The sequence below is a fragment of the Rutidosis leptorrhynchoides genome, chromosome 6 (genome assembly GCF_046630445.1).
Source record: "Rutidosis leptorrhynchoides isolate AG116_Rl617_1_P2 chromosome 6, CSIRO_AGI_Rlap_v1, whole genome shotgun sequence".
NCBI classification, from domain to species: domain Eukaryota; kingdom Viridiplantae; phylum Streptophyta; class Magnoliopsida; order Asterales; family Asteraceae; genus Rutidosis; species Rutidosis leptorrhynchoides.
The window spans coordinates 323678931-323690518 of record NC_092338.1 but is presented as its reverse complement, the minus strand read 5'-3'; the positions used below and the strand labels follow the sequence as shown (position 1 = coordinate 323690518).

Here is an 11588-nt window from a genome sequence, read left to right as displayed (position 1 = left end):
CATCGATTCTCGGTAGTGGATACATGTTCTTGATAGTTAACTTATTCAGCTCGTGATAGTCGATACGCATTCGCAGGGATCCATCCTTCTTTTTGACAAAGAGAATGGGGGCTCCCCACGGAGATGAGCTTGGTCGAATGAAACCTCTATCTAACAATTCTTGCAAATTGTTGGACAACTCTTTTAGTTCCGATGGTGCAAATATATATGGTGATCGTGAAACTGGTGCAGCTCCGGGTACGAGATCTATTTTGAATTCTACCAATCTATGAGGTGGAAGACCAGGTAGTTCTGCGGGAAAGACGTTCAGGAATTCTCTAACAATTGGTACATCTTCAATTCACTTTTCTTCGGTTTCGATCTCCTTCACATGTGCTAGGATAGCTTGATAACCTTTCCTCAGATACTTTTGTGCCTTCATGCATGAAATCAAGTTAAGTTTTATGCCGGTTTTATCTCCATAAACCATCAAATTCTCCCCATTATCAAGGGGTATACGAATCGCCTTCTCGAAACACACTACTTCGGCTCTATTCTTAGACAACCAGTCCATTCCTATTACTACGTCAAAACTTCCTATCTCAATAGGCATCAGGTCCACCAAAAATGGTATTCCTTCTAAAACTAAGGTACACTCTTTGTAGATTTTATTAGCCTTCATAAGTTTACCGTTCACCAATTCAATACAGTACTTAGTGTCTACGGGTTCATGGGTTTTATCAAGCATGCAACTAGATTCTATGGATACGAAACTTCTATTGGCACCACAATCAAACAGTACTGCAACAATGTGATTGTTTAGAAGAAACGTACCAGTAACCAAGTCGGGGTCCTCACGAGCCTCGTGAGCATTGATATTGAAGGCTATTCCTCTTCCTTTCTCTGGTCCTTTCTTGTTTGGGCATTCATTTCTAAAATGCCCCTTCTGACCGCACTCATAACATGTCTTCATGACACCAGTATTAGTAGCAGGAGGATTTGCAGTACCAGTAGTCTTTGACCAGCAGTTCTTGGTCAGTGCCCTATTTTCTTGCACTTCCACAAGTCACAGTGCATCTTCCCTCATGGTGCCTCTCACACCTTGAACAATAAGGAGCCTTTCCTTGATATCCCTTTCCAGAAACTTCCTGCTTTTTGGATGACTGGGAGTTAAAGTTTCCAGTCCACTTCCTCTTATTATCCCCAGATTTTACTTCAGCAGCATTCCGTTGAGTAAATTGATCCATGAGATAATTTGCCATATTAATGGTCTCTTGCAAAGTTTGGGGTTTGGAAGCATGAACACTAGCTTGAATATTTTCAGAAAGACCCTTAACATAACGATCGATTTTCTTCCTTTCCGTTGGGACCATACCCGGACACAGCAGAATCAATTCCAAATAGCGGTTGGTGTAAGTAGCAAGATCAGTCCCAATAACCTTTAGATCCCATAAATCAGCCTCCATCTTCTTAATTTCATTATCGAGACAATACTCAGTAGTCATACGGGTTTTGATGTCTTCCCAAGGGATGGCATGAGTAGCCTCGAGACCCATTGGTCGAGCAATAGAATTCCACCAGGTCAAGGCTTTACCTTCCAGGGTAGAAGTAGCAAACTTTACCCAGTTAGCTTGAGCACAGTTACTAATACTAAACACTGACTCCATCTTCTCAATCCAATGGGTTAGACCCACTGGTCCTTCAGTGCCTTTGAATGGTATTGGCTTACAAGCCATAAATTCATTGTAAGTGCAGTTTTGTCTCGAGTTCGAGCCTTCAGGAATATTAACCAATGCAGCGGAGACACCTTCATTGATAAGTGCTCGGAGTTCATCAGGACTGTAGGTTCGTCTTCCGAACATTGTTCTTCAAACAATAAATACAGAGTTAGCATCCTTAGGTATGTATGCATATTGTCAAATAGTCGGGGTGATTTCTCCATTCGGAGGAGGTCGTAGGGTGGTAGCTTGGTGAATGGCTAGGACTTTCATCCTCGGATTCGGAGAGAATGATGGGTTAGCTTTTGACATGTTATCTAAAAGAAAACGAGTAAATCTAGAGTAACAAGTAAGTAAGGCAACTTATAATCATCTAGTTATAGATTAGGCTTATTAACGCATCCTATAGGCAGACACACTAATGCATCCTAATTTCCTATAACCAGAGCTCTGATACCAACTGTAATACCCCGTCAAAATGTAGCATTGACGTGCTATATTACCAGAGGTCAAAGTCTGATCGATGTAAGCTATATGCAAAGTTTTAAAAGCAATAGTGGCATTTTATTCAAAAACCAAAGTGTTTACATAACTTAAAGAAAACCAACAAAGTACTAATCAAAACCAAATGTCGGAAATAACCACCGGCATCTTTAAAAATATAAAAAGATTCTATAAGTTTGAGCACCCGGTAACTAAGCCTTAACGTTTGTTTAATACCCCTGTTTCTAAGCACACTTAACCACTGTGTACTACCTCAAATAGTATACGCCCAACTTATGCTAGCGCGACTAGCCCGGACGGGGATGTCAAGCCCTATGGATCCATATACACCTATTCGCGCCCACCAGTTCCTAAATTGGTAGTTACTAGTTACCAAAGCTAAGGGATTTTCAGTTATAACTCAGCATAGAATGTAAGTTTAGTACTTGTGTCTACTTGTAAAACAGAAAAAACATGTATTCTCACCCCAAAAATAGTTTATAAAACAATTAAAAAGTTGGGGCTATGACTCACCTTATGATCGCAATAAACAGTATGATAGTAAATAACAGCGGTAGTCCAAAGTTGTCAACCTATCATCATTAGGTTTAGGTTAGTCGGATCATCATGGTCATCATCATCATCATCATCATCATCATTATAGTTATGTGTTTGATATATATGTTCATATATATTACCGGTGTCCTTTGTAGAGTTTACAATGTTAATCTTTCCCATAGTTTAGATGTTGCATAACTCAAACGATCCTCGTTGCTATCAAGTAAGTCAATGGACAACCAGATGTAACCGGGGGCCAGGACTCTTGATCTGACTTTAAGTCGTGACATTCGAGATCCACAACCTTATCCCAAACTGGCAACCTAGACACCATCCATGACCGTGAGTAGCGGTGAGTCTCGTGATAGTCATACGTTATTTGTTTGTGATTATAGTTCCACGTATGTTCTAGTGAGTATAGGAATACTTCACTTAATTATTTCTTTCCATGTATATACTTACACACATACACATATACTTCTAATTATGAGGTACGTATATATGTATCTACATTTATACATGTGTGCACTCATGTATACATGTATATCTACATATACACATAAACATAATCTTCCATATATATCTATATGTTTTCATATATACACAATATCACATCAATATTAGGGTTTTACAAATAAAATATTTTCAAGTTATAATACACTATCCTTATCATAATGTCAAATCATAATACTTTCCTTCATATCTAAATTACCATTCAATATTTTGATTCAAGTATTATCTTTCACCAACTTTTAATCCATCTAGTTTATTCGTGTTCATAGCTATCATAGTCCATATTAATACTTATCATCTTCGTATCACAATACTTAAATTAACTTCATAGTTTTAACATGTTCGTAATCTTTGCTATCATTAATATTCATACTACTAATATTTTTTATTAATACTTAAGATCATAATCTTATCATTAAACATAACCATCTTTGCATACATGCATATATCCACCTTTCAATTTTTCAAAATCTTTTTGCACAATCAAGATTATAATCTTTAAACACATCTTTATTAATCACAATCTATTCAAGTGTTATCCATATTTTAATAACCATATCATTACTCAATACTTATTTTATTAGTCATATTCATAAGTTTATTTAGTTTTATGTTCATGTTCATGATCATGTTATTAATTATCTTCATGTGTTCATGTTTAAAGTTTACTCATTAATCACATTCATTATATTAGTATTACTCATAAACTTTGATCTTTTATCACAATACAAACTAGTAACTTTAAAGAGTTAAAACAAAATAAAAGTATCATTAGTTTATAAGTTTTCAGGGATAACTTATGTGTTTTAGAGCAACGGAAAGTGGTGTTTGATGGGGACAGGAATCCGAACAGCAGCAGTAGCAAAACAGGAGCAAAAACGCGACAAAAAGTGGCCAAAAAGGTGGCGGTTTGGTGGTGTTCTGCGGCGGACAGCAGCAGCAAAAACAGGAGGCTGCAGGGGCTGTTTGAGGGTGGTTTTGGGCGGGTTTCTAAGCTGCAGACAGCAGCTAAAAGTGGGGTGGAGGTGTCGGTTTTGGCTGCCAAAAACGCAGCAGCAGCAGGAGTAAGAGAGGGGCTGTTTGGGCGGCCTGAGGTGGTGAAGATGGTTCAGTAGTGGTGACCGAAGGGTGGTAGGGTGGTGGTGCTTGAGGGTGCCGAAAATTGGAGAGGGAGAGGAGGGTTTTGAGTGATTTTTGTGAGGTGATTTGTGAATGGGAATGGGTAGATTAGGGGGGTATTTATAGGATAGCTAGGAAAATTCTAGAGTTTAAGTGTTAGAGTTAAATTACAATTAGTTTAAGTTTAGGATTAGGCTTTATCTCTTTTGATTTAGATTAGGATTACTTTGAGTTGGTTTAGGACTAGTCTTAGTTTGGATTAGGATAGAAGTTTTATACTTAACATTTAATTATCTATAATTAACTTTATTTTATTTATTATTATTATTTTATATATATATATATATATATATATATATATATATATATATATATATATAGCCTATTTTATATATATTATTTATATATTATTTTTTCAGTTTTTATATATATATATATTATATATGTATATTTTAATTTTTATCATTTTAATTAATGTGCATTTTAGTCCCCGCACATTTTATTCGCGTTTGTCCTTCGTTAAATTTTTATGATGATGACGAGCCATGATTGTTAGTTTATGTAACCCCGTACCCATTTCATTACTTTCATTAGTTTCGGTTTTCTAACTGAGCAAGTTTGCTTTGGATAACCTAAGTTTCAAGTTCGTTCGTATAAAAAAAATGATCGAAAAAGTTGGTGTGCTATATAAGTTCAGGACAACTTCTTTCCATGTTGGATCACCCATATCCACCTTAGCATGGCTTCTACAGTAACTCCATACTTGCAACGAAAATGGGCATTCGAAGAACAAATTGGAGTGCGAGTCTGATACTACCGAACATAGTGAACAAACGTTAGATAAAGAGATGTTGTAGCTCGTCTCCCATGCTTGTCATTTGTCTTGGGTTTTCAAATTTTCTCCCATTAACAGCCAAGTCATAAACGAATATCTCGGTACACAATTTGCAAACCAGACAACATTATACCATGGAACCACAGCTTGTCGCTCACGAATTGAATTCCATGCTACACCGACCGAAAACTGTTGCAGGTCACCATCAAAATTACGCCACTGTGTATCATCGTGACCATCGGCAAAGGCTGGAACTGCCATGCCTTGCAATTGTGGGTATTTAGATTCCCATTCAGTTGGCCAAATCCAACACCCATCAGGACATATATCTCGAACTTTAGCGTTTCTAGAGAACCCAGCACGATGATTATGTCGATAACTAATGAAGTAATCGAGCGGACCGTTGTCACTCCATATATCATGCCAAGCGTACACATGCCTCCCATCACCAATTACTAATAATACGGTCACGGATTCGGTCTCTGATTGAAAGAAGCTTGCGTCATCAACTACTAGAAAATCTAAAATTACCGACGGCAAAATCTGTCCCAAATCCGTCGCAAAACACCATTAGCGACGGATTTTCAACGGATTTGGTCTGACCCTAAAATCGCCCTCGATAAAATTTAGGGACGGATTTTGCGACGACACAGAAATTTAGCGACAGATTTCCGATGGCAATGTTTGGGGACGGATTTGCTTCGGATTAACTTTGGATGTTCGTTGGGTTTTCCCAACGGATTAATTAGCGACGACAGCTTTACCGTCGAATTAACGACACTAGCTTTTAGCAACAGATTAATGACGGCCGCATCTGCAACGGATTAATGACGACAGACTTTAGCGACGGATTAACGATGAAATGTCCCGTTCTTATTGATTAAAAACGTTGAATATTAATTGATTTCGTTGCGAGGTTTTGACCTCTATATGAGACGTTTTTCAAAGACTGCATTCATTTTAAAACAAACCATAACCTTTATTTCATCAATAAAGGTTTAAAAAGCTTTACGTAGATTATCAAATAATGATAATCTAAAATATCATGTTTACACACGACTATTACATAATGGTTTACAATACAAATATGTTACAACGAAATAAGTTTCTTGAATGCAGTTTTTACACAATATCATACAAGCATGGACTCCAAATCTTGTCCTTATTTAAGTATGCGACAGCGGAAGCTCTTAATATTCACCTGAGAATAAACATGCTTTAAACGTCAACAAAAATGTTGGTGAGTTATAGGTTTAACCTATATATATATCAAATCGTAACAATAGACCACAAGATTTCGTATTTCAATATACATCCCATACATAGAGATAAAATTCATTCATATGGTGAACACCTGGTAACCGACATTAACAAGATGCATATATAAGAATATCCCCATCATTCCGGGACACCCTTCGGATATGATATAAATTTCGAAGTACTAAAGCATCCGGTACTTTGGATGGGGTTTGTTAGGCCCAATAGATCTATCTTTAGGATTCACGTCAATTAGGGTGTCTGTTCCCTAATTCTTAGATTACCAGACTTAATAAAAAGGGGCATATTTGATTTCGATAATTCAACCATAGAATGTAGTTTCACGTACTTGTGTCTATTTTGTAAATCATTTATAAAACCTGCATGTATTCTCATCCCAAAAATATTAGATTTTAAAAGTGGGACTATAACTCACTTTCACAGATTTTTACTTCGTCGGGAAGTAAGACTTGGCCACTGGTCGATTCACGAACGTATAACAAATATGTACATATATATCAAAGTATGTTCAAAATATATTTACAACACTTTTAATACATTTTGATGTTTTAAGTTCATTAAGTCAGCTGTCCTCGTTAGTAACCTACAACTAGTTGTCCAAAGTTAGATGTACAGAAAATAAATTGATATATATTATCTTGAATCAATCCACGACCCAGTGTATACACGTCTCAGGCTAGATCACAACTCAAAGTATATATATTTTTGGAATCAACCTCAACCCTGTATAGCTAACTCCCACATTACTGCATATAGAGTGTCTATGGTTGTTCCAAATAATATATACACATGGGTCGATATGATATGTCAAAACATTTGCATACGTGTCTATGGTATCCCAAGATTACATAATATATTAGAATACAAGTATAATACAATATAAGTTAGCTAGGATATGATTAATATAGATTTTTTACCAATTTTCACGTTGCTACAACAAGAAAAATTATCCAATCTTGTTTTACCCATAACTTCTTCATTTTAAATCCGTTTTGAGTGAATCAAATTGCTATGGTTTCATATTGAACTCTATTTTATGAATCTAAACAGAAAAATTATAGGTTTATAGTCAAAAATATAAGTTACAAGTCATTTTTGTAAAGGTAGTCATTTCAGTCGAAAGAACGACGTCTAGATGACCATTTTAGAAAACAAACTTCCACTTTGAGTTTAACCATGATTTTTGGATATAGTTTCATGTTCATAAGAAAAATCATTTTTCCAGAAGAACCACTTTTAAATCAAAGTTTATCATAGTTTTTAATTAACTAACCCAAAACAGCCCGCGGTGTTACTACGACGGCATATGTCCGGTTTTACAGTGTTCTTCGTGTTTCCAGGTTTTAAATCATTAAGTTAGCATATCATATAGATATAGAACATGTGTTTAGTTGATTTTAAAAGTCAAGTTAGAAGGATTAACTTTTGTTTGCGAACAAGTTTAGAATTAACTAAACTATGTTCTAGTGATTACAAGTTTAAACCTTCGAATAAGATAGCTTTATATGTATGAATCGAATGATGTTATGAACATCATTACTACCTCAAGTTTTCTGGATAAAGCTACTGGAAATGAGAAAAATGGATCTAACTTCAAAGGATCCTTGGATGGCTTGAAAGTTCTTAAAGCAGAATCATGACACGAAAAACAAGTTCAAGTAAGATTTCCACTCAAAATAAGATTGTTATAGTTATAGAAATTGAATCAAAGTTTGAATATGAGTATTACCTTGTATTAGAAAGATATTTTACTGTAAATAAGAAAGATTTCTTGAGGTTGGATGATCACTCTACAAGATTGGAAGTAAGATAGCAAACTTGAAAGTATTCTTGATTTTATGAAACTAGAACTTGTAGAATTTATGAAGAACACTTAGAACTTGAAGATAGAACTTGAGAGAGATCAATTAGATGAAGAAAATTGAAGAATTAAAGTGTTTGTAGGTGTTTTTGGTCGTTGGTGTATGGATTAGATATAAAGGATATGTAATTTTGTTTTCATGTAAATAAGTCATGAATGATTACTCATATTTTTGTAATTTTATGAGATATTTCATGCTAGTTTCCAAATGATGGTTCCCACATATGTTAGGTGACTCACATGGGCTTCTAAGAGCTGATCATTGGAGTGTATATACCAATAGTACATACATCTAAAAGCTGTGTATTGTACGAGTACGAATACGGGTACATACGAGTAGAATTGTTGATGAAACTGAACGAGGATGTAATTGTAAGCATTTTTGTTAAGTAGAAGTATTTTGATAAGTGTCTTAAAGTCTTTCAAAAGTGTATGAATACATATTAAAACACTACATGTATATACATTTTAACTGAGTCGTTAAGTCATCGTTAGTCGTTACATGTAAGTGTTGTTTTGAAACCTTTAGGTTAACGATCTTGTTAAATGTTGTTAACCCAATGTTTATAATATCAAATGAGATTTTAAATTATTATATTATCATGATATTATGATGTACGAATATCTCTTAATATGATATATATACATTAAATGTCGTTACAACGATAATCGTTACATATATGTCTCGTTTCAAAATCATTAAGTTAGTAGTCTTGTTTTTACATATGTAGTTCATTATTAATATACTTAATGATATGTTTACTTATCATAATATCATGTTAACTATATATATAACCATATATATGTCATCATATAGTTTTTACAAGTTTTAACGTTCGTGAATCACCGGTCAACTTGGGTGGTCAATTGTCTATATGAAACATATTTCAATTAATCAAGTCTTAACAAGTTTGATTACTTAACATGTTGGAAACACTTAATCATGTAAATAACAATTTCATTTAATATATATATAAACATGGAAAAGTTCTGGTCACTACAGTACCTACCAGTTAAATAAATTTCGTCCCGAAATTTTAAGCAGTTGGAGGTGTTGACGTATCTTCTGGAAATAAATGCGGGTATTTCTTCTTCATCTGATCTTCTCGTTCCCAGGTGAACTCGGGTCCTCTATGAGCATTCCATCGAACCTTAACAATTGGTATCTTGTTTTGCTTAAGTCTTTTAACCTCACGATCCATTATTTCGATGGGTTCTTCGATGAATTGAAGTTTTTCGTTGATTTGGATTTCATCTAATGGAATAGTGAGATCTTCTTTAGCAAAACATTTTTTCAAATTTGAGACGTGGAAAGTGTTATGTACAGCCGCGAGTTGTTGAGGTAACTCAAGTCGGTAAGCTACTGGTCCGACACGATCAATAATCTTGAATGGTCCGATATACCTTGGATTTAATTTCCCTCGTTTACCAAATCGAACAACGCCTTTCCAAGGTGCAACTTTAAGCATGACCATCTCTCCAATTTCAAATTCTATATCTTTTCTTTTAATGTCAGCGTAGCTCTTTTGTCGACTTTGGGCGGTTTTCAACCGTTGTTGAATTTGGATGATCTTCTCGGTAGTTTCTTGTATTATCTCCGGACCCGTAATCTGTCTATCCCCCACTTCACTCCAACAAATCGGAGACCTGCACTTTCTACCATAAAGTGCTTCAAACGGCGCCATCTCAATGCTTGAATGGTAGCTGTTGTTGTAGGAAAATTCTGCTAACGGTAGATGTCGATCCCAACTGTTTCCGAAATCAATAACACATGCTCGTAGCATGTCTTCAAGCGTTTGTATCGTCCTTTCGCTATGCCCATCAGTTTGTGGATGATAGGCAGTACTCATGTCTAGACGAGTTCCTAATGCTTGCTGTAATGTCTGCCAGAATCTTGAAATAAATCTGCCATCCCTATCAGAGATAATAGAGATTGGTATTCCATGTCTGGAGATGACTTCCTTCAAATACAGTCGTGTTAACTTCTCCATCTTGTCATCTTCTCTTATTGGCAGGAAGTGTGCTGATTTGGTGAGACGATCAACTATTACCCAAATAGTATCAAAACCACTTGCAGTCCTTGGCAATTTAGTGATGAAATCCATGGTAATGTTTTCCCATTTCCATTCCGGAATTTCGGGTTGTTGAAGTAGACCTGATGGTTTCTGATGCTCAGCTATGACCTTAGAACGCGTCAAACATTCTCCTATGTATTTAGCAACATCGGCTTTCATACCCGGCCACCAAAAATGTTTCTTGAGATCCTTGTACATCTTCCCCGTTCCAGGATGTATTGAGTATCTGGTTTTATGAGCTTCTCTAAGTACCATTTCTCTCATATCTCTAAATTTTGGTACCCAAATTCTTTCAGCCCTATACCGGGTTCCGTCTTCCCGAATATTAAGATGCTTCTCCGATCCTTTGGGTATTTCATCCTTTAAATTTCCCTCTTTTAAAACTCCTTGTTGCGCCTCCTTTATTTGAGTAGTAAGGTTATTGTGAATCATTATATTCATAGATTTTACTCTAATGAGTTCTCTGTCCTTCCTGCTCAAGGCGTCGGCTACCACATTTTCCTTCCCCAGGTGGTAACGAATCTCAAAGTCGTAATCATTCAACAATTCAATCCACCTACGCTGCCTCATATTCAGTTGTTTCTGATTAAATATGTGGTGAAGACTTTTGTGGTCGGTATATATAATACTTTTGACCCCATATAAGTAGTGTCTCCAAGTCTTTAATGCAAAAACAACCGCGCCTAATTCCAAATCATGCGTCGTATAATTTTGTTCGTGAATCTTCAATTGTCTAGACGCATAAGCAATCACCTTCGTTCGTTGCATTAATACACAACCGAAACCTTGCTTTGATGCGTCACAATAAATCACAAAATCATCATTCCCTTCAGGCAATGACAATATAGGTGCCGTAGTTAGCTTTTTCTTCAATAACTGGAATGCTTTCTCTTGTTCATCCTTCCATTCAAATTTCTTCCCTTTATGCGTTAATGCAGTCAAGGGTTTTGCTATTCTGGAAAAGTCTTGGATGAACCTTCTGTAGTAACCAGCTAGTCCTAAAAACTGGCGTATGTGTTTCGGAGTTTTCGGGGTTTCCCACTTTTCAACAATTTCTATCTTTGTTGGATCCACCTTAATACCTTCTTTGTTCACTATGTGACAGAGGAATTGAACTTCTTTAAACCAAAATACACACTTTGAAAACTTAGCGTACAATTCTTCCTTCC

The 11588-nt window shown here is 35.8% G+C and overlaps 2 protein-coding genes across 2 annotated transcripts; both read right to left on the bottom strand.

The window, feature by feature from the left end:
- Positions 1–340: 340 nt before the first annotated feature.
- Positions 341–952, bottom strand: LOC139854675 (uncharacterized). Its single transcript, XM_071843966.1, has one exon. The coding sequence runs from the start codon at positions 950–952 to the stop codon at positions 341–343; it is 612 nt and encodes a 203-aa protein (XP_071700067.1).
- Positions 953–5244: 4292 nt separating this feature from the next.
- Positions 5245–5776, bottom strand: LOC139854674 (uncharacterized). Its single transcript, XM_071843965.1, has 2 exons — positions 5737–5776; positions 5245–5687 (listed from the first exon to the last, which is right to left on the bottom strand). Exons 1-2 carry the CDS (start codon positions 5774–5776, stop codon positions 5245–5247), a joined length of 483 nt encoding a protein of 160 aa, XP_071700066.1.
- Positions 5777–11588: the final 5812 nt, after the last annotated feature.